This window comes from Marmota flaviventris, chromosome 20 (genome assembly GCF_047511675.1).
Source record: "Marmota flaviventris isolate mMarFla1 chromosome 20, mMarFla1.hap1, whole genome shotgun sequence".
Classification (NCBI taxonomy): Eukaryota; Metazoa; Chordata; class Mammalia; order Rodentia; family Sciuridae; genus Marmota; species Marmota flaviventris.
Window position 1 is genome coordinate 18412534 of NC_092517.1, and position 22492 is coordinate 18435025.

The 22492-nt window shown below is 64.8% G+C and overlaps 1 protein-coding gene across 1 annotated transcript in view; it reads left to right on the top strand.

Moving 5' to 3' along the window:
• Positions 1–20818, top strand: part of Nup210 (nucleoporin 210) — a 63581-nt gene extending 42763 nt beyond the window's left edge. Inside the window, exons 21-40 of the mRNA XM_071605924.1 lie at positions 1343–1471; positions 2879–3006; positions 3117–3252; positions 4688–4750; positions 4916–5095; positions 6783–6863; positions 7660–7791; positions 8158–8316; positions 10194–10285; positions 11621–11795; positions 12881–13056; positions 13615–13835; positions 14231–14367; positions 16022–16145; positions 16384–16530; positions 16770–17020; positions 17371–17587; positions 18390–18485; positions 18579–18662; positions 19675–20818. Coding sequence (XP_071462025.1) covers positions 1343–1471; positions 2879–3006; positions 3117–3252; positions 4688–4750; positions 4916–5095; positions 6783–6863; positions 7660–7791; positions 8158–8316; positions 10194–10285; positions 11621–11795; positions 12881–13056; positions 13615–13835; positions 14231–14367; positions 16022–16145; positions 16384–16530; positions 16770–17020; positions 17371–17587; positions 18390–18485; positions 18579–18662; positions 19675–19775 — 2829 coding nt within the window. The 3' untranslated portion in view covers positions 19776–20818. The remainder of the gene's footprint in view (positions 1–1342; positions 1472–2878; positions 3007–3116; positions 3253–4687; positions 4751–4915; positions 5096–6782; positions 6864–7659; positions 7792–8157; positions 8317–10193; positions 10286–11620; positions 11796–12880; positions 13057–13614; positions 13836–14230; positions 14368–16021; positions 16146–16383; positions 16531–16769; positions 17021–17370; positions 17588–18389; positions 18486–18578; positions 18663–19674) is intronic.
• Positions 20819–22492: the final 1674 nt, after the last annotated feature.

Below are 22492 nucleotides of genomic sequence, written 5' to 3' on the forward strand. Positions count from 1 at the left end.
CAGGCATGCACCACCATGCCTGGCTGTATCCCAGATCTTCAAGGTGGACTATAAGGTCTACACAGCAGCAGGCAGGAGCCTGCTGAGTGTGAGGACAGGAGAGAAGGCTGATGTGGCTGGGGCTTGGTGGTTGTGAGGGATGGTGCAGTGAGACTGTGGCTCTGCGAGTGTCATATTGCTTAGGCGTGTATTTCAACTTAGTGGTTTTCAGTCAGGGCAGGCAGGGCCAAGGGGGGTTGTGGCCTTGGCCACTGCAGTCTCCAGTAGGACACGTTAAGGATTCGGGCTCAACCTCAGAGGCCTGGAAAGCCATGGACGTGTTTTAACCAGGGTGCGATATGATCGTGGCTGCTTGTCTCCTTTTGAGTCCAAAGCCTGATTTTTCCCCCTCCAGATTCTTAGTACTGAAAGTCCTCTTAGCAGATACTGACCTGCTCGCTGTGCACATGGCCCTTCCCCTGAGTAGGGGATCCCAAAGAGCAGGAAGCAAAGTGAGCTAGAGACGGGCCGCAACCCCCCTTGGCCCTGCCCACCCCAACCAAAAACCCCCAGTTGAAATACTCGCCTAAGCACTATGACATGTTGCAGCTGGTCCATGTTCAGCCGAGAAACGTCCAGTGTGTGGATGCCCATCATCTGGCAGCATGAGAGAGAGACTGGGTTGCCGTTTGTTAGGGGGGAGATTCTGTAGAAAGTGGGGTCCCTGGAAGGGGGTGGGAGAGAAGAGTTAAAAATGGGGATCATTGACAGCTAAAAGTCCAGAAAACACCAGCTCAGGTTTGCTCCTTCACTTGGTGCATCTGCTGTGGTCACTACCTCAAGCAAAGCCAGGGCGTAGAGATGGATGAGCCTCTAGGAGCATCTGCCTGAGTGACCTCTGGGGTCGGTCCCCAGGTTCTGTGACGCTGTGAGCTCTAATGGGGGTTTCTTAGAACTCACTTTTGAAAGCACCTGTCTCCTATTCTGCCAGCTCCTGGTTGGCAGCCTCGCCCCATGGAGTCGCAGAAACAGACGGCCAGAACAGGACCTGGCCTCCTGGGGTTAAATCCTGACTCTGCCTTCAGGTTGCTGTGTGTCCCAAGGCCGCCCACTGCCCCTCTCTGAGCAGCTTCCATTTTCTTCTCTTTGTAAAATGGACAATATTGAGATAGACGCTCTCTCTGAGATCCAGCACGGACATTTTACGTCCCCAGCTCCTCTGCTGGCTGGTCGTGGGGCCCATGGAAGTGGACAGAACACCCCTTGGGTTGTGGATGTCCTTCTCCACTGCCTCCAAACGCTGGTCTTAGGCAGCGGCACCCCAGAGGTGGGGGCCTGACCCCGCCCACCCCGCGTCTTGCAGGTGCACCCTTTGCTGCCAGGCTCGGCCACCGTCCTGATCCACGACCTGTGCCTGCCCTTCCTGGCCCCAGCCAAGGCCACCGTCCATGTCTCGGACATCCACGAGCTGTACGTCCGCGTGGTCGACAAGGTCAGTGGACTCGTCCCTGTGGCCTTGAAGCTGGCCTTCCCACTTCTTGCCATGTCCCTCCTGCCCTTGGGCTGCTCTGAGCTCCCTGGCTGGACGGGGAGGGGCAGCATCTCCACTGCTGTCCGGTTTCCTCATCCAGCCGACATCCGCGGGGCTCAGCCGCAGACCCTGGCGAGGTCAGCTAAGCCAGCCTGGCCTGGGACCCGTGTCCTCCAGCGCCCGTAGGTCACACAGCAGCCGGGCCCCCCACCCCCGGCGCAGCTGTGCTCCTCTTGAGTTTCACCACCCTGGGGAGAGCTCAGGGCCTCCAATTGCTCTTGCAAAATGGTAAATAATAGACCTGGGTTTTCTTTGGCCTCATCAGGAAACTTTTTCTTTTTCTTTTATTATTATTATTTTTTGGTACCAGGACTGATCCCAGGGGCACTCGGCCCCTGAGCCCCTTCCCCAGCCCTTTTGGTATTTAATTGAGAGACAGGGCCTCACTGAGTTGCTTAGGGCCTCGCTGTTGCTGAGGCTCACGATCCTCCTGCCCCAGCCTCCCGTGCCACTGGGATTACAGGCACCCAGCTCATCAGGAAATTTTTATGACTTCAAATATCAGAGGTAATCCATGCCAGGCTTCCAGGGGGGTGCTGTCAGCCTCTTGTTTGACCCAGTGGGTATAATGGTTGGTAATTAAAAGGCAAATGTTCAGGCAGCTTAGGCTACTAACCTACAAAGTATCATTAGCTAAAGAGCTAACATTCCCGACCGGGTCTTAAATATTCCTCCCATAATCTGATTTCTGCTGCTCATTTGCTTACTAGACTCCTTTTTCTTTGCTAAGCATTTCCAACCCCCACTTGCTATTATGCACTGCCAGATGTGAACTGTTCAGTTGGTGAGCACTTATTGAGCTCCTGTTGAATGCATGATGGAGTTATAAGCTATATATATTTTTTTCTTTTTTTTGGATGGGGGTACCAGAGATTGGACTCAGGGAAACTCAGCCCCTTAGCTGCATCCCCAGCCCTATTTTGTATTTTATTTAGAGACAGGGTCTCACTCATTTGCTTAGGGCCTCACTGTTGCTGAGGCTGGCTTTGAACTCGCGATCCTCCTGCCTCAGCCTCCCGAGCTGCTAGGATGACAGGCGTGTGCCACCGCGTCTGGCCTAAGCTATACCTTATTTTCGGGGTTCTGTGGTTCATCCATTAAGAGTAGGGGGTGGAATTCATGTCTCTTAGTGTCCCCAAGTCCTGTTGTATACAGTAAGTACTTAATTGGTGTTCATTTGTTGATTGACCTGGTCCAGAGTGAGGTCATCCTGGGCGACTCATCGCCAGCTCCTAGGGCATTGGTTTTGAGGTCACTGTCCCCACCTGAGGGAACTGGTCCTTCACGCCTCTGTCCCCCCCGACGCAGGTGGAGATTGGGAAGACGGTCAAGGCCCACGTCCGAGTGCTGGACTTTTACAAGAAGCCTTTCCTGGCCAAGTACTTTGCCTTCATGGACCTCAAGCTGCGGGCGGCCTCCCAGATCATCACCCTGGTGTGAGTCCTCCCGGGGGTCAGGCGGGCTTCTCAGGGACAGTGCTGGCCCGACTGCGCCCTCCCTGCCAGGTCTGACCCGGAGGTGGAACCCAGCGCCCCGTCTGTTTCAGGGCCCTGGACGAAGCCCTGGACAGCTACACCGCTGCGTTCCTGGTGCACGGCACGGCCATCGGCCAGACCAGCCTGACCGCAAGCGTGACCGATACCGCCGGACAGAGGATCAGCTCGACCCCGCAGCAGATTGAAGTAAACCGGCCCTTCTCACGCCCTCTGGGGTCTGCCCCTGCTGGGGGAGGGTGTCTTCTTGGTGACAGGCTGCACGGTCCAGCAACAGCCCAGGAAGTCACCACAGAGAGGCTTTGATAAAATGTGTGCCCGTCCTGGCTTCTGAGGAGAGGGTCTCCACCCGGCCCCGGGGCCGGGAGGCAGGTCTCAGTGCTGGAGGGAGGTGGCTGGGGGGTTTGCTTTTTGGTACCAGGGCTTAAACCCAGGGGCCCTCCACCCCTGAGTCCCGTCCCCAGCCCTGTTTTGCATTTTATTTAGAGACAGAGTCTCGCTGAGTTGCTTAGGGCTTCACTTTTGCTGAGGCTGGCCTCCAACTGGCCATCCTCCTGCCTCAGCCTCCCAAACCGCTGGGATGACAGGCATGGGCCCCTGAGCCCAGCCTGATCTCCCTCTGTGACACAGGGGGTCTGTGTGGCCCTAAGGAGGGGCATGCCTTGTCACATGGCAAGGGGACGGGCAAGAACTGTTCCCAGAGGGTGGCCTGGGGGGAGGTGGCAGACGCACTGTGTAGACCTGACCTGAGCCTCCGCCCGGGCGCCTGGGGGTTGAGCTCCTGCCACGGGGCTGTGTGGGCAGAGGGTCACTGAGCCACCCGGAGCCACCCAGGGCAGGCCACTCTGGGGAAGGCAGCCCTGAGGCCCCCGTCTCCGTGTGACGCCGGGCTCTGTCGGGTCCTTAGAGTCTCAGAGCCAAGGCCACCGGGGCCAGGGCACCCTGCTGAGTGGACCCTCCAAGGAACTCGGCCCCGCATGGGCCTGTGGGCTTTGTTGACCTGTGTCCAAAGCTGGTAGGGGCCATGCCTACCTCGAGGGGACAGTGCTGGCCTCCAGGGGACGGTCACCTCCCTCCACCTGGCATGAAGGGCTGGCCCCTTCAGTGGCGCAGCCCTGGGAGGCTGACCCTCCTGCTATGGGCAGTGTCCTGGTGGCTCCTGTGGCCGCTCACCTGCCGCGGGGACTTGGGGGGCTGCCCAGGGGGTGGGGACCTGCCGTGGGGGGGTCGCGTATCCCTTCTGCCCGCCCACTGGGCCCTGCCCCTCGGCCCCTCTTTACACCTCAGAAACCCTGAGGACGCTGGAGTAGATGGCCGCTGGGCTCCTCACGTCCTCAGGGATCAGGAGGGACGTCGGGGACCTCAGGAGCCAGAGGTGGCAGACGGTGACGTGTGTGAGCCCCCGAGGGCTTGCTGTCCCCGTCACAGGACCCGCCTTGGGCTCTGTGGGTCTGTCCTGGGCCAGAGGAGGCGTGTCCTACCAAGGCCCCCGCGGCCACCCGTGGCTGCCGTCCACTGTCCAGCGTCGCCGCCCGACCTCTGCCCACCAGCTCCTGAGGCCTGGGCGCCGTGCCCCATGTGGCCCACGTGACCGAGGCTCACCCGTCCTCTCCCGTCCCCTCAGGTCTTCCCCCCGTTCAGGCTGATTCCCAGGAGGGTGACGCTGATCATCGGGGCCACGATGCAGGTAGGAGCCGAGGCCTGTCCTTCCCCCTCGTGTCCCCAGCGGGTCCCAGCAAGGAGGCCACCGTCCCGGCTCAGGACAGTCCCGCCTGCGGCCTCTGCTGGCCCGAGGGTGGACGTTCCTGACGCGCTGTGCAGGTGCCCACGAAGCCACGTGTCTGCCCCGCAGGTCACCTCCGAGGGCGGTCCCCAGCCGCAGTCCCACATCCTCTTCTCTGTCAGCAACGCCAGCGTGGCCACCGTGGGCAGCACAGGGCTGGTCCGTGGCCTGGCCGTGGGCAGCGGCACCGTGTCGGGCGTCGTGCAAGCGGCGGACGCGGACACCGGCAAGGTCATCGTGGTCTCCCAGGTATCCCTGAGCCCGTGGTGGCCGGCACTGGCCATGCCTGGGGTGGGGAGCCCTATGGGTTGGCCCTGGGTCCAGGCAGCCCCGTGTGGCCAGCGGTGCCAGGCACTCCTGGGGACCTGCCCCCTGGACCTGCCGTCCCTATGTGTCCCCTCCTGGGACAAACTGCCCATGTGGGCCCCGTCCCCGGGTGCCTCCTGCTCCGTGTGGGGCCAGGCCACCACCCCACCCCGTGCCCCCAGTGGGTGGACGCTGCGCGCTCCTCTCCTCGGTCCTCAGCTCTGTGCCTCTGGCTCCCATTTGCAGAGAGCCCCCAAGGTGACCAGCCAGTGTCCCCATCCTCGTGTGGCAGGTCAGGGACATGGCCGGGCTCTTGGTCTTGCTGGCTCGTTCCCAGTGGGGTTTGATTATGTGCCGGGGACAGAGGAGGGGACACTGTGTGGGTGACAGTGTGCGTGCGCTCAGGGTCGTGCCCCGAGTGTGGCAGATTGAGAATCAGTCAGGGGTGGCTCCTCCAGGAGGGACCGTGAGCCACCTGCCACAGTCGGGCGTCCCCAAGCCTCTGCTGGGGGGACAGGCCTGATTGCTCCTCCTGGTCACCAGACAGCTGTCCCTGCTGGGCAGGCCTCCTGCCCCGCCTGCATGGGGGGCTCCAGGCCAGGGGTCAGCATCCGAGGTCCGCTGCCTTTCCCGGGGTCGGGCACCTCCATCCCCTGGAGCGGAGGCCGGGTCATCTCCATGGCTGTGAGAGGCTCAGGGGTACCCCAGAGGCCTTGGGTGCCCCTGGCATCCTTCGGCCGTGGTGACCCAGGCCCTCGGGTGCAGGTTGGGGTCCCGCTGCCGGCCACACTGAGCGCTGGGGGCTGAGGACAGCCCCGTGGGCGCGCAGGGCCACCAGGGAGGAGGGCCTCTTCAGATCTCAGCCGGCGTCCCTCGCCCAGAAGCGGGTCCCCTCCGAGCAGCCCGAGCCCTCTGAGCTCAGGGCCTGTGATCCTGCTTCCCGGGCGGACTTTGATCCAGCCGTGAGTCCACTGATGGACTCCTCCGCCCGCAGCTTCAGTGCCTGGCCTTGCTGGCCCCCTTGCTCCCTGGACCCACGTCCATGTCGAGCTGTGTCTGGTCAAAGCATCCAGGACCAGCTGTCCAACCCCAGCTCAGAATCAGCACCCCAACCTGCTGGGTGGTCCTGCCGGGTGGCCCAGGCCTCTTAGTGGAAATGGACCACAGAAGGAGGACCCGGGGCAGGTGGGAGAGTGAGTGCTTTTGAGGACCAGCTGAGTGCCAAGGATTGACAGCAGTCAGGAGGCACAGGGTCCCCTTGAGCCTGTCAGCAGGCCTGGAGGGGTTAGCAGCCTGAGCACAGCCCAGGTCAGCTGCACAGGTCAGCAGGCCACTGAAGTGGGCCTTTGATCAGATCAACAGGAGCATGGAGTTGAGAACGTGGGAGTATATGGGGTCTGTTCTCACCGCACCCTGTGGCTCCTGTGTGCCTCCCTGTGTCCTGAGTCAGGGAGAAGGACGAGCTGGATTTGGGGTTGGGAGGACCTAGAGACCTGTCCTGCAAGGGCCACCCGCTGAGAGAGCAGGCCCCAGCAAGCCTGCCGTGCTAACATGGGTCAGTGGGCCTCGAGGCTCAGGGGCCAGGTGGGGACTCCGAAGCGCCCGCAGCCTGAGCCCAGTCTCTTCCCAGGACCTGGTGGAGCTAGAGGTGGTGCAGCTGCGGGCGGTGAGGATCCGCGCACCCATCACGCGCATGAGGACGGGCACCCAGGTGAGGACCAGTCGGGATGGGGCTCCGTGTTCTGGTTGTGACGAAGCCACTGTGAGGGCACTTCCCTGCGCCAAAGCCCCTGCCCCTGTCCCTGTGCCAGAGCCTGTCCCCCTACCTGCGCCAGGTGGCCCTGTGAGGTTGGCCAGTCAGCGGATGGACATGGACACCCTGAGTCCTGTGCACAGCCAGGGCTGCTGTCCCTTGGCACCCGAGGGGCCTGGTTCCCGGAATCCCTGCCAGTACCAAGACCTAAGTGTGCCCACGTCCCTCGTGTGAAGCGCCCCGTGGGTGCAGGGGCCTGAGTGTCCTCCCAGGCACCTGGGGTCGTCCCCAGTGTCCCCAGCATGCCCAGGGCGAGGTCGGACAGTTCTCAGGCCCTTGCAGCTGGTTGCGGGTGTGGCTTGCACCGCGCGTCCCCAGTCTGCCACCTGGAGTCGGGCTCGGGGCCGGCTGCCTGTGCCCACGCCCTACAGGCAGAGGCCCCTGCTGGCCTGGGAGGGTCAGCAGGAGGGTGCGGACCTCAGGCAGCGTGGGCTGAGTGGCCAGGGGGTGTCCGCAGGCCTCCTGCAGCCCCAGGGGTCCTTCCAGAAATGCACCTGGCCATGCACAGCCCCTGGCAGGGAGGGACGGGCCGGTCCCCAGTGGTTGGATTATCTGGTGTTTGGTCAGGGCTCCCAGAACCTGTGTCCGGCCCGAGTCCACGCAGGGTGGACGTGGACAGAGAGGCAGAGCCCCTGGAGGAGGGTCCCCAGCCTGGGTGCGTGGGTGCTCACAGGCCTGGCTCTCCCACCCCCAGATGCCCGTCTATGTCACCGGGATCACCAACAACCAGAGCCCTTTCTCCTTTGCAAACGCGGTGCCAGGCCTGACCTTCCACTGGTCGGTCACCAAGCGCGACATCTTGGAGCTCCGTGGGCGGCACCACGAGGTAGGGCCCAGCCTGCCTCCCGGAGGGCGGGCGGCCTCATCGCCCCGGGGGCCTCTCCCAGGGCAGGGGACACAGGGCCCGCTGCAGGACACAGTGTGGCTTATCACAGACGTCCTGCAGCGGGCCCTGCGGGGGACCCCACAAAACCCAGCAGCCCCCACATAACACTCCCACGCACACACAGGGCTCCAGGCCCCGCTCAGTGACCCCGCGTCCCAGGCACCATGCAGAGTGGCCCGTGGCCTTGTGTGGGTGACTGCCGTCTGTGTGGCCCTGGGTCAGCAGATCTGACCCTGGCCGAGGGCAGTGGCCTTGGGGAAGAGGGTGCCCCCAGGCCTGTCCCTGAGCCCGCTCTCTGCCTTCCAGGCGTCCATTCAGCTGCCCTCGCAGTACAACTTCGCCATGAGCCTGCTCGGCCGGGCGAAGGGCCGCACGGGGCTGAGGGTGGTGGTCAAGGCCCTGGACCCCTCGGCGGGACAGCTGCACGGCCTTGCCAAGGAGCTCTCGGACGAGATCCAGGTCCAGGTACCAACGGGACACAGCCGTGAGGGCAGCAGACAGCGCAGGGGCCTGGCCCAGAGCTCAGGGCTGGGCCCCTGGTGTGGGGGACCCTCGCTGCACTGAGGGGCTGCGCCTGCCTGGGGAGGACGGGCAGAGGGGGTGTGTGTCACCCTGGGGGGAGCCCAAGGGTGGTGTCACCAGACTGCACGGAGGGACTCTGCCGGTGGCAGGGTTGGCTACAGATCTGAGCAGCAAAGGCCTGGTGACTGGGGACAGCCTATGGGTTCCAGGAACAGCAGCTGGGCCTAGTTCAGGAGAGGGCGGGGCCTGCTCAGGAGAGGGCGGAGCCTGCTCAGGGGAGGGCGGAGCCTGCTCAGGGGAGGGCGGAGCCTGCTCAGGAGAGGGCAGGGCCTGCTCAGGGGAGGGCGGAGCCTGCTCAGGGGAGGGCGGAGCCTGCTCAGGGGAGGGCAGGGCCTGCTCAGGGGAGGGTGGAGCCTGCTCAGGGGAGGGCGGGGCCTGGTTCAGGGGAGGGCGGGGCCTGGTTCAGGGGAGGGCGGGGCCTGCTCAGGGGAGGGTGGGGTCTGCTCAGGGGAGGGCAGGGCCTGCTCAAGGGAGGGTGGAGCCTGGTTCAGGGGAGGGTAGAGCCTGGTTCAGGGGAGGGTGGAGTCTGCTCAGGGAAGGGCGGAGCCTGCACAGGGGAGGGCGGAGCCTGCTCAGGGGAAGGTGGAGGCTGCTCAGGGGGAGGGCGGGGCCTGCTCAGGGGAGGGCGGGGCCTGGTTCAGGGGAGGGCGGGGCCTGCTCAGGGGAGGGTGGAGTCTGCTCAGGGGAGGGCGGAGCCTGCTCAGGGGAGGGCAGGGCCTGCTCCGGGGAGGGCGGAGCCTGCTCAGGGAAGGGCGGAGCCTGCTCAGGGGAGGGTGGGGCCTTCTCGGGAGAGGGTGGAGCCTAGCTCAGGGGAGGGTGGGGCCTGCTCAGGGGAGGGCGGGGCCTGGTTCAGGGGAGGGCGGGGCCTGCTCAGGGGAGGGTGGAGTCTGCTCAGGGGAAGGTGGAGCCTGGCTCAGGGGAGGGCAGGGCCTGCTCATGGGAGGGTGGGGCCTGCTCAGGGGAGGGTGGGGCCTGCTCAAGGAAGGGCGGGGCCTGGTTCAGGGGAGGGCGGGGCCTGCTCAGGGGAGGGCGGAGTCTGCTCAGGGGAGGGCGGGGCCTGCTCAAGGGAGGGTGGAGCCTGGCTCAGGGGAGGGTGGAGCCTGGTTCAGGGGAGGGTGGAGCCTGCTCAGGGGAGGGTGGAGTCTGCTCAGGGGAGGGCGGGGCCTGCTCAGGGGAGGGTGGAGCCTAGCTCACGGGAGGGTGGAGCCTGGTTCAGGGGAGGGCGGAGCCTGCTTAGGTGGTCAGGGGCTCTGCTTGTGGTCAGAGGTCAGGCCTTGGGTGGGGCCTCATGACACAGGACCGCTGCCTGGAGGGCAGGGAGCCAGCTGCCCTATGTGGTCTGGGAGAGGGGATGTAGGTGGTGGGCTCCTTAGGAGTCCTGCTGCCCCTGTGTGCTCCGGGAGCCCTCGAGCATGGCAGAGGGGAGGGAGCCAGATGGGCCACAGCAGAGAGAGAGGCTTGTTCTGAGATGGCGACAGGGAGGACAGGATGTCTCAGTGGTGGGGGTCCCCCGAGCAGGACGCCGGGCCTGATCTCCCTGCTGTGGAGTCTCCTGTGATGGGGGCCGAGGCCGAGAGTGAGGCAGGTGGCCCAGCTACCACGGGGTGCAGACGGCTGCTGCTCCTGGGCCACCAGCCCCATCGTGTCCCTGGCCTTGGGGCAGGTGGTCTGCCGTTGGTCTCGTCCTGGCCCCCAGCCCCCACTTGTGGATAAGGGGCCTCGGGCGTGCCGTGGGAGACCCAGCTCACCCTCTTTCCCAGGTTTTCGAGAAGCTGCGGCTGCTGAATCCCGAGATAGAAGCAGAACAAATATTAATGTCCCCCAACTCGTTTATCAAGCTCCAGACAAACAGGTACGTGTCCCGGCTCCTGTTCGCAGCAGGGCTGGGAGCTGCCCCCCCATGCCCATCTGGACGCCCCAGGGGCCTTCTGGGCACTGGGCCGGGCCTGGGCAGCCGCTGCCCATCTCTGGCCTCCTCCGGGGCCGCCCGCCTCCCGCAGCCTAGAAACATCTTCCACTCACGGGGGAAGCTCGGGGTTGAAAAGGGGAACAAGTTCCAACTTGGACTGTTAAATATTTCAAATGACTCAGCAGCGGAGCCCATGAATTAACTAGAGCGGCCTCACCTGGGACCAGGTCAAGTGCGCCTCGCAGCCCTGCCCAGACCCGCAAGGACAAAGCTGCCCTGTAATGAGGTCCCTGGGCGGTGGCCATGCACATTAACGTCCGAAAAGTGCATCTTTAAAGGCTCTGAGCAGACGTGATTCCCACCTGCCCCTCACAGGGACAGGGACACTTTTCCTAAGGAGCACTTGCGCTTGAGTGGCGGTTACTAAGGGCCCGGGGGCCGAGTTCCATGTTTTATGAACGCACACCCAGAGAGTGTTCAGCCCTAAGTAACTCAGTGCCCAGTGCTGTGCTAGGCCCCAGGAATGCAGGCAGAGGTGGATGGCACGAGGTGACATCAGGTGACAGCAGGCGTCCTGCAGGAGCCCACCAAGAAAGGGGCCACACAGCCAAGCCAGGGCTCAAGTAAGAGCTGCTGGCCCCCAGATTTAGGGGAGCCGCGGCCCAGACCACCTGGAAGGCTGGCCGCAGAGGAGAGGGCGCAGGACACCACAGGACGTCCCCTGGCTCAGTGCCTGCTGACGGTGTCCATGACCCCTCGCAGGGTCCAGTGAGCAGCCCCAGAAATAGGACGGGGCACTCGGCCTCCCCTTTCAGAGCTGTCGAAACCGAGGCCAGAGAGAAGGCGGAGGAGGCTCTAGACCACCTCGGACCTGTCCCCACCTGGATCCTGTCCCCACCCGGGTCCTGTCCCCGCCCCAGTCCTGCCCCCGCCCCGCACTCTGCACCGCACCAGGCGGCCTGACCTCAGTGACCGTTAGCTGCAGAAGCCATCTTTACCCATAAACGACCGTGTCGCTGATGGAACCGTCCTCAGGGTCTGTCGCCCGCCGCCCGCTGACCCCGCGGCCACTCTGAGGAGTGCGTGGCCACGTTGTCTTCAGAGCCACAGGCTTTCTGGCTTAGGTCTCCTGGGGGTGGCTGACGAGGCTGCAGACGGCGACGGCACACACCGCACTGCAGGCAGATGGTCGATCTCGAGGCATCGACCAGGGCCCCTCGCCGAGGCCGTCCCCCACCCCCGCAGCCATCTGCAGAAACAGATGTCTTCTTCCCCAAGGGACGGTGCCGCGGCTCTTTGCTACCGTGTCCTGGAGGGGCCTGAGAAGGTTCCTGTCGTGCATGCCGATGAGAGGGGCTTCCTGGTGTCCGGCTCTGTGATCGGGACGTCCACTGTCGAAGTGACCGCTCAGGAGCCTTTCGGGGCCAACCAGACCATCATCATTGCCGTGAAGGTGGGTGGCACTTGGCCCTGTTTTGGATAACAAAATCTAAAGCTCAGAGGCACGTTTTTCCTCTTTCTGGTGTAAAACTGGTTCACCCAGCCGGGGGCCTGCGGTGCACACCTGTGATCCCGGGAGCTCAGGAGGCTGAGGCAGGAGGATCCCCAGTTGGAGGCCAGCCTCAGCCACTTAGCAAGGCCCTGAGCGACTCAGGGAGACCCTATCTCTAAATAAAATACAAAAAGGGCTGGGGACGGGGCTCAGGGGTTAAGCACCTCTGGGTTCAGTTTCCCGGTACCAAAAAAAAAAAAAATGTGTTCACTCTCCAGCTGCAAACCGTGGGTAGGGATTTACGTAAGAGTCACCCAGGGACAAATCCTGGGCAGGTGTGTGGCCGTTGGAGCCAAAGACCCCGAGAGGTCACCGATTCCACCCACCTTGTTTCATAGATGGGAAACAAGTCCAATGAGGGCCTGGATCAGCCCGGGGGCCCAGGGCTGGTGCCCCGTCCCCCCGGCCCAAGGGTACACTGCCTGACGTGCCTGATCCCTAACGTGGCCACCCCCGCGAGTGGAGCCCCTGCGGGGGCCACCCAGGGAAGAGCGAGGTCGATCCTTGACCAAACGCTGTGCACGTGCCAGGGACCCCCCACGATACTTGTCAAGCTCATGAAAGTGGCTAAGTGCTCATCCTGTTTCAGCATGCACGTGCTGAGCACTAACTGTATACCAGCCACTGCCTCCCGGGACTTTGGACTGGGGAGGGGTGGCTTTGTGGCCAGGAGGTTTCTGCCTGGGATCCAGAGAGATTTGCTGAGTTGCGATTTATGGGACTCGGGTTCCTCCGTCACCTGGGGCTCCTCTCTGACCCAAGGGGCATTGTTCCCGCCTCACGTGCCCCAAGAGCCAGGTGACAGCCGGTGGTGCTTAAGCCACGAGCACAGCGCTCCCGTCTCTCCAGGTCCTGACGTGGGTGTCCTGGGTGGCACCCGGGGGACTTGGCCTGCATGGTTGGAGGCGGGAACTGGGTCATAAGCATGGCGCTCTGGAGGCCCGTCCCCAGCTCAGGGGTGTCATCGTATTGCCCCTGTCCTCCAGGTGTCCCCCATCTCCTACCTGAGGATGTCCATGAGCCCGGTCCTGCACACCCAGGACAAGGAGGCCCTGGCGGCCCTGCCCCTGGGGATGACCGTGACCTTCACCGTCCACTTCCACGACCACTCTGGAGACGTCTTCCACGCGCACAGTTCCGTCCTCAGCTTTGCCACCAACAGGTAGGGTGTGGGTGACACTGTTGTCACAGCCCTGCCTGGGGTGCCCCTGGTTCCAACCGGCGCGGCGGCAGGTGGGGACTCGGGCTCAGCCACCAACAGGACCCAGTGCTGTCCAATTCAAATCTGTTTTTATTTGGGGGTCACTTGTGGTTTCCCAGGGAGGGGCCACCTTGCCCGGGGAGGGAGCCTCGGCAGAGGGAGCATCCGGCCGGTGGTGACCACTGCAGCCTGGGCTTCCCACGGCCGGTGGCCGAGCTGGCAGAGCGGGGCCTTAGGAGACACGGGCACCAGCTGCTCTCTAAGCGCCAGCTGTTTAGCGCACCTGTCACGCCACGTGGCAGGCACAGTGTCACCGGTGCACAGAGGGGACGTGGCGAGGCTGTCCCACAGCAGAGGCCTTCTCTGGGGGTCACTCCTCCTGGCCGCGGTTTCCCTTCTGGGTGTGGGGTGGCGGTGCTGGCCCTGGGTGGCCGGGGGCTGTGGCCTCTGTCCTGTGAGGCTCGAGGAGGCCCGCGAGGCCCTGGGACTCCCTCCAGCTGAGCACCTCACTGTCCCCAGAGAGGACTTCGTGCAGGTCACCAAGGGCACCACCAACAACACCTGCGTCCTGCGCACGGTCAGCGTGGGCCTGACGCTGCTGCGCGTGTGGGACCCCGAGCACCCCGGCCTCTCCGACTACGTGCCGCTGCCCGTCCTGCCGGCCATCGCTCCAGAGCTGCCCGGCACCGTGGTGGTCGGGGATGTCCTCTGCCTGGCCACCGCGCTCACCGGCCCCGAGGGTGAGAGAGCCAACCAGGGTGGTCTCGGGGTCACCGCGCCTGCCAGGGTGGGAGGGAGACCCCGGGGTGTCCTGAAGGGGTCAGGAACGGCCACCAGAGGGCCACATGGGCCATGTCGGCTTTGGAGATGAACCTGCCTGGGCAGCAGGGCCACTCCCTAGTGGGCGCCTGGGGAGGGTGGCCTTGGGGACGGTCCCCCGGGGGACGGTCTGCTGGGCAGCCACAGTCCGCAGAGCAGGTGCGCCAGAAGGGGCCACCAGGACGTGGCCACAGAGGCGGGCAGGGAGGCTGAACCGCGAGGCCCCTTGTGGGCAGGGGCCAGGAAGAGGCCAGCGAGGTCGCAGGCGGCCGGTCCTCTGTGGGGGGGACGGGTGACATGGGGCCTCTCCTCCCAGGTGCCCCAGGAACCTGGAGCTCTTCAGCCGACAGCATCCTCCAGGTTGACCCCAAAACGGGGGTGGCCGTGGCCCGGGACGCGGGGTCCGTGACGGTGCACTACGAGGTCCCCGGGCACCTGAGGACCTACAAGGAGGTAGGGCAGTGGGCGCCGGGCCTGGCCCACCCTCCGCGGGCAGCGGCGCCCTGGCCTGTGGCTGGGAACGCCTGTCCTTTAGATCAGTACCGTGTGTCCAGGGCTCGGCCAGGACCTGGGTCCCCAAACCTGCAGGTGCTCAGTCAGGTCCCTCACGTGCTACGGCACAGTGTGACCTGTGGCCTGTGCGGCCCTGCGTCCACTCTGAGTCGTCCCTGGGTGGCTGGTGACAGCAGGGAAGCACTGTGTGCCCTGTGACCATGCTGTGCTGTTCAGGGGGGACAAGACCCCCGGGCCTCCTCCCCAGAGGCCGCTCCTCTCAGGGGAATCTGAGAAAGACACGCAGGCCACCGAGGCCGCCTGAGTCACCGAGGCCACCTGAGCTGCCTGAGGCCACCGAGGCCACCTGAGGCCACCAAGGCCACCTGAGCTGCCTGAGGCCACCTGAGCCGTCTGCGGCAGGCGGGGTCTGGGTGCCACAGGCTGGGTCAGCCACCCGGACTCTGAGGTGGAAACAGCTTCCCACGGTCCCCAAGCCTCTGTCTCCCCGTGTTAGAGCAGGGAGGGGACGGGAGGTGACCGCATGGGTTGGTGCCAGCACCCGTGCACCAGGGCCCAGCAGCCACCAGTGGTTCCCGAGGGAAGCTCAATGATGTGACGTCACCAACAGATCGAAGCCACCAGGTCACCTTTGGAGCCTTCTGGAGGCAGCAACCCTTTGGCTCCGTGTTTCTGGCTGAGGACGGGTCAGCGTGGACCCCGGTGGCATATCAGTGCCGTGCTCCGGGCGTGTCCTGCCTCCTGGAAGGGCCCAGCCGTGGTCGGGGGCAGGCAGGTCCCGGGGCGCAGGGCCCTGGGTGGCCGCTGGAAGGAGGGCTGCACGTCCTGGGCCTGGCCGGTCTCTGGTCAGATCCTAGAGGCGTCAGGTCTGGGCAGCTGGTCCCGCGGCTGAGCGCAGGTGGCCTCAGGGAGCAGGGCTGGGGTGACCCCGTCCACGTGGCTGACCAGGCGCCCACGGCCCTTCCTGAGGGGAGCCGGGGCAGGGGGTGGGCAGCACAGTGGGGGTCCCAGGGGGTCGAGGTGGGGGTCGCGTCTCCACGTGGGGCTGTCAGGAAACCTGGGGCCTCCTGTGTCCCCGAGGGTGGGCGGGACACGGGGGCTGGGCGCAGGGCTGGGGACGAGGCCCAGCCACAGGCATCAAGTGGGACACGGACTGGGGCAGAGCCAGGGCCAGGAGTGCTGTCTGGGGCTGTGGTGGTCAGCCCTGTCCAGCTGGCCCCTGGGGACCTGGAAGGAGGCAGTGCCTGGGCTCTGGGGTCAGTGTGGCCTCCGCCTGTGGCCTGCAGTGGGGGTTGATGACTCCGAGTAAAGGACAGGAGACTAAAGTGGGTCCTCTTGGCTGCGAGGTCAGGTCAGGCGCTCCTGGACAGGAAGGTCATCTGGGTGTCACAGGTGCCATGAGGTCGAGAGGGGCGCAGGCCGGGTCATGAGGTCCAGCGGACTGAGTGTACGCTGTGCTGGCCGGGTGGACAGGCCTTGGTCCTGTTGTCACCTGGGGCCGGGTATCCGCAGGCCGCAGGCTCAGGAGGGGTCACGGGGGCCCAGCATGGACGGCCAGCGGGCAGCTCCTCACCAGCTGCCTCGCCCTCCACAGATCGTGGTCAGTGTCCCCCAGAGGATCGTGGCCCGGCGTGTCCACACGGCCCAGGCCAGCTTCCAGGGGGCCACAGCCTCCAGAGTGACCGTCACCGTGGGAGACAGAAGCTCTAACCTGAGAGGTCCGTGCCGCGGGGAGGTGGCTCCCGGTGTCCCTGAGCCCAGAGGCCACCCAGAGCCCAGGACCCCACGGCTGGGCAGGTGCTCTGCCTCTGAGCTGCGCCCGGCCACCTGTTCCCACCCAGGGGACACTCTGCTCCTGGCCGACACCTTCGCCTCCCTGGGGCCCACCCGTCCCTGGCCTTGGGTGGCCGGGTGTGGTGGCCGCTGGCCAGGCCTCCTGACCCCGCCCGTCCACAGGCGAGTGCTCCGCTGCCCAGAGGGCGGCCATCCCGGCTCTGGGCCCCGAGGCCCTCCTCGGCTGCCATCTTCGGTTCCAGCAGGACGTCTTCGACCTCCCGGTGACAGACGTGTTCTCGGCCGAGCCGGACTTCGACGTCACACTGGGTGAGCCAGGGCTGAGGGGCTCTGCCCACCGCCTTGGGCTGCCCAGTGGTCGTGGCCTGGCTCAGGGGCCTCCCGGGAGTCCGTTCTGCGCGATGCCACCAGGGCCTGGCCTCTGTCACTCCTGTGCCCACAGGAGGCTGGCCTCCAGCCACCGCCGCACCCGCAGGAGAGTCAGGGACAGGGCGGGGCGTCAGCGCAGGTGGGGGACAGGGACAAGCAGGACGCCCCTGTCTCCGCAGGCCAGTACCTCTGCGCGGTCACCATGCACAGGCTGACCGACGGGCAGCTGAGGCACCTGAGCTCGAGGAGGACACCCCTGGTGGTCACGGCCTCGGTGGCCGGGGGCCAGGCCTCCATGGAGCAGGTGGGGGCCGAGGTGCCCTTCAGCCCTGGGCTCTACGCTGACCAGGCCGAGATCCTCCTGAGCAACCACCTGTCCAGCCGCGAGGTCAAGGTCTTCGGGGCCGCGGAGATCCTGGACAGCTTGGAGGTGAGTGGTGGGGTCAGGACGGACGCGGGGACCACAGTCGGACTTCACGTTGGCCAACCGTGTGGTGACCGTCCCCAGCCCCTTTTTATACTTTATTTAGAGACAGGGTCTCGCTGAGTTGCTCAGGGCCTCACTAAGCTGCTGAGGCTGGCCTCCACCTTGCGATCCTCCTGCCTCAGCCTCCCCAGCCGCTGGGAGGACAGGCGTGGGCCACTGCGCCTGGCTTGGTTTTGCAGAGTTTTAGAAAATTTTATTTATTACTCGTTTGTCTGTTGGTTTGTCTGTCCGTGTGCTGGGTCCCCCGGCCGGCGGCTCTGTGGAGCGTCCCTGCAGCCTGACGTCTCTCCCAGGTCAGGTCCGGGTCCCCCGCTGTGGTGGCCTTCGTGAAGGAGAAGTCCCTGGGGCTGCCCAGCTTCGTCACCTACACGGTCGGCGTCTCGGACCCCAGGGCGGGCAGCCAGGGCCCTCTGTCCACCGCCCTGACCTTCTCCAGCCCTGCCACTAACCAGGCCCTCACCATCCCGGTGACGGTGGCCCTGGTGCTGGATCGCCGTGGGGCTGGTCCTTGTGAGTGTCGGGACGGGACGTCACGGGAGGGACCCGGGGGGCCAGGGGCAGGGCTGGCCAGCGTGGTCTCGGGGGTCAGTGGAAACCTGTGGTCAGATGCCGACTTGGAGGGTCCTAAGTGCAGGGTGTCCCTGGAGGTGACAGTCACCTTTTTTGGGTACCGAGGACTGAACTCCGGCCCCTGCGCCCCCCCCCCCACAGTGTTTTATCCAGAGTCGGGGTCACTAGGTGCCTGGACCCGCTGAGGCCCTTGGTGGGCCTGGGTCCCCTCAGTGGCCACAGGCCCCCACAGGCCCTGGCTTCTTGTCCACCTGTGATCCCCCACGGCCCCTGCTCCGGCCACAGCGTCCTCCTCCCGGGGGGCCCTGGCCAGCGTCCTCCCCTCCTGGGACCCAACCTCCTGAGCTGTTTCTGGCTCCCAAACCCCTCGACCCTCTTGTCCCCGGGCACCATTGCCAGAGCCGCCTGTCACGGGCAGCGTGACGATGGCTCGGGTTCCCACGGGGCCTCCCTAGCTGGCCGGCGGGCACTTGGCCGGGCCTCGAGGCTGGGCTCCTGGCCTCCCTGCCTCCCTGCCTCCTCAGCCACGAGGTGCGTCCTGGGCCGGCCCTGGGCCAGGTCACCACGGGAAACCTCCCACCTGGAGGGGACGCAGGGTGGACTCTGAGCGGGTCCCCTGCCCTGGTGGCCCTGCTGGGCATCCTGGGGCCGGCAGACACTGGCAGGCCACCCTCCAGATGGGCGGGGCTGGCGGGGCCTGGGGTGGCCCTGGCCTGGCCTTGCTGACGGTGTCCCCGCGCAGACGGGGCCGGCCTCTTCCAGCACCTCCTGGACTCCTACCAGGCCCTGTTCTTCTCGCTCTTCACCCTGCTGGCCGGGACGGCCGTCACCGTCATAGGTGAGCCGGGGGGTGCCATGGGGTGCCGTGGGGGTGCCGCCTGCCCTACCCTCGCTGACCGTACTGACCACGCTGACCCGCCCACCCTCACAGCCTACCACGCAGTCTACGCGCCCCGGGAGCTCGCCGGCCCCGTGGTCCTCACGCCCCGAGCCAGCCCTGGGCACAGTCCCCACTGTGAGTAGCCCCCGCCACGGGCAGAGCTGGGGGGTCCCTGGGCCCCGGGGCCGGGCTGTGGGGGTGTGGGGGGACAGCCCCGGGCTCCTGCCCACGCTGGCCCAGGTGTCCACTCTGGGACTGCCTCGTAGGCCCCAAGTCAGGCCAGGGGTCCGGGCAGTCCTGAGGGGTCCCCCAGAGGGAGAAAAGGCAAAGCCTATTCCTTTGACAACCCCTCCGTCTCCGAGGGACCTGAGACCTGGTGGCCCTACAGGCCTGGTGACCCCACAGGCCTCCAGAGGCACGTCCCTCTGGGAGCACCATCTAATGGGGTTGCAGTGCCCAACCTGTGCAGCTGTTCATGGTGGCCCTTTCTGGGTCCAGGCTCCCCTCCGCCGCCCAGGGGCCCCCAGCCAGACTCTGTGCCTGGCCCTGGGCAGCCACGGGCAAGGGCTGGGGAGTGGACTTTTTGAACGAGGGCAGAGTTTCATAGAGAGAAGCATTTTCCTTGGAAATAAGAAGCCACACATGTCCTGGCCCCTGCCGCACCTCTCACCTGTGACACGGGACCTAGGAGACGCCGCGCTCTCTCTCGGTGACACAATTCCCTTATAGCCGAGCCTGCAGTGGGCTCACCCCTTCCCACCTGGAAGAGTTCTTCTGTCTACAGAAGTACATCCTCTTCCAAAAACCCAGGGACCCCTGGAAGCCTGTCCACACCCCAGAGGGTTAGTGGGGAAATAACCCAGGGGCTCCCTTTACAGGGGGTGAGCCCCTGAGTAGGAACAGGAGACACAGGGGCGCCCTACACAGCTGCACAGGTTGGGCACTGCACAATCTCAACATCCGCCCTCTCCACATCATACCCCTGAGGATCTCCCTTTGCTGCCTCCTGGAGGCCTCAGGCCTCAACAGGAAAGTGTCCTAGGATGCAGCAGGCTCTTCATAAATGCTTCTTTTGGCTTAAGAGTGTTGGAGTCACGTCTACTCCCCAGAGGGTCCCTTGCTCACTCTCTCTCTCCCTCCTCCCTAGATCCAGCGGCCTCCTCTCCGGCCTCCTTCAATGCCCTGCCTCCTGGTCGCAGAGGCAGCCCCCCCTCGGGGCTCTGGAGCCCAGCCTACGCCTCCCACTAGCTCCCGAGCGCCCCGTGGGTAGGAGCCCGCGGTCAGTGTGCTGTGTCCCTCCTCCTTCGAGCCCCGCGGCCCACTCTGTGCGGCCACCAGGAGCCGGGACACCCTCGTGTTTGTTGTCACCCTCGTGGTCTCAGGGAAGGGCTCCCTGTGACGCTGGGGCTTGTGGGGCGCCTGGCCTGTGTGTCTCCTCCCCGTGAAGACTCTTCCTGTGGCTGCTGCTACGACAGGCCGGGGACAGCAGTGTCCTGGGCCAGCCCCGCCCACCTCAGGAACTGTCCCCAGCCGCCACCAGGAGCCGAGCCAGTTGGACACCAGAGCCCAGAGCCAGGCACCCGGGGCGGCTCCGTCCCCCTCTGGGGGCCACTGTGACAGTCGGGCTCTGCGTCTTTGTAGAAACTCCTGGTTCCGCGTGACCTCTGCCCCCCCCCAGGACACCCTGAGCCTGTCCCTGGAGTGTCCTTGAGCCCCCGTGGGGCCTTCTGCTGTCCCTTTAGCACAGAGACCCAGCGTCCCTGCTGCTCCTGTGCTGCGCTCAATACCTCGGCCCACCTGAGCCAGACACAGCCGCAGTGTCCCCCAGCTGCAGCGTCCCCCCGCCACGGTGTCCCCTCCTGCCTGAGATCCCCACCCCCACCCTGCACTGCCGGGCAGCCTCCTGGGGGCCCCGAGCCCACCCTGGCCTCGAGGAGGCTGGGCGGCCGCCCAGGACCTGCCCTCCAGGAGGGGACTCCACCAGAGGACAGCTCAGACCCCGCTGTGCCCAGCGCCTCCTCCAGGTCTGGGGCCGGGGAGGGCAGGCCCTGGATCCAGGCTGTGCACCGTGCGCCTGGAGCCAGCCACACCTGCACGCCACGTGTCTGCTGTGTGCTCAGCCTCTGTGGGTCCAGCGGGGGCCCACCGTGGGGCTGGGCACAGCACTGACTGCTCTGCAGCTGGGGACGGGGACCTTTGTGCCTTGCCTGATACTTGAGCTCACACCGACGACCTGGATGTCGCGGAGCCCGGCTCCTGGTGTGGTCAATAAAGTTCTGTGGTTGTTCTCACGAGGGCTGTGGTCACTGCGGGGCTGCCCACGTCCTGTCGCCGAAGCCCAGGCGAGCCCAGGCCGCTGTGGCCCGGGTCCCTTCCCTCAGGGAGCCCAGCTGGGGACAGGAGCCAGCGGCTCTGCGCTGGGGAATGGGCCTGCCCTTCTGCCACCACGTCCTCCACTGTCAACTGACCACGTCCCCTCGCCATGGCCCCCGTCTGCTTGGCCCCTGCTAAACTCAGCAGCCTGGACACCCCCGGCCACGCTGTCCCTGTTTCTTCCCAAGGGTCTGAGCTCCACCTGCCTTGGAGCTGGGCCAAGAGTCTCCAGGACACCTGGTTCCCCACCCTCTTTGCCGCTAGGCGTCGACAGGTGACCACGTGGTGGTCACGGTGAGCAGAACTGACCGTGGACATCTGGCGGAAAGATGGTGTCCTCACCTGGCGCCCACCTGGCAGCCAGTCCCAGGAGCCCCCTCTGGCCTCCCCACGGCCTCCTTCAGAACAGCAGCTGGGGCGCCACCGTCCTCGTCCTGGGCTGGGTCTGTCCCTGGGCTGAGTGCTGCCCCACCGCCTCCCTGGGCCCATTTCACAGAGGAGAAGACTGAGGGTCAGAGTGGGCAAGCGCCCAGGCCAAGCAGCCAGGCTGGAGGGTCTGAGGGACCAGCCTTGCCTGCTGTCCACTCCCAGGTGGGGTTGGGGATCGGAGCTGCTGGGGACACAGGGGCCTCCCAGGGCAGGGGCTCCACTCAGACTCCTGGGCAGCAGGGCTGCCCCTCTTGCCCGCCTGCACTCGCCATCCCACATCCCCTCCAGGCGGGAGGTTCCCACCTTGACCTGGCACAGGGCCGGCCCAGGACGTACTTTGTGGCTGAGGAGGCAGGGAGGCAGGGAGGCCTGGTCAGCAGCCCAGCCTTGAGGCCCAACCAAGTGCCTCACACCTTCGAGGCAAGCGCTCTGCTCCTGAGTCACATCCCCAGCCCCAAAGTTTTCATAAGAAAAATTATTTCATCAGGTGACACTCACCTGTCGCCCCAGTGGCCTGGAGGCTGAGGCAGGAGGATCCCAAGTTCAAAGCCAGCCTCAGCCACTCAGTGAGGCCCGAGGCAACCCAGGGAGACCCTGTCTGTAAATATATAAAAAGGGCTGGGGACAGGGCTCAGGGGCTAAGCACCCCTGGGTTCAATCCCTGGGACCAAAAAAATAAAAGAAAAAGAAAAATTATTTTCCTAAGAAACAATGCTCTCACGTCACGGCCACCTCCCCAGCCCCTTTTTATTTATTTTTTTCAATTTTGAGACAGAGCCTCGCTAAGTTGCTGAGCTTTAAATCCTCCTGCCTCAGCCTCCCGAGTTGCTGGGGTGACAGGCGTGCGCCCCCCGCGCCCAGCAAGAAAATAATTTCTAAGAGAATTTTCCCATAAAGTTATTTTATAGGGCTGGGGCTGCGGCTAAACGGTAGAGCGCTCACCTAGCCCATGCGAGGCCCTGGGTTCAATCCTCAGCACCACATAAAAATAAATAAATTAATTAAAGGTATTGCATCCAACTACAATTAAAAGAAAATAATTTTTTAAAAAGGGACTGTGGGACCCTGCCTGTCCTCTCTCTTTGCTTTTGAGCTCATGATGTAACCAGGAAACCATTCCATCTTGGACTGGGCCCTCCAGAACCATGGGCCCAAATAAACCT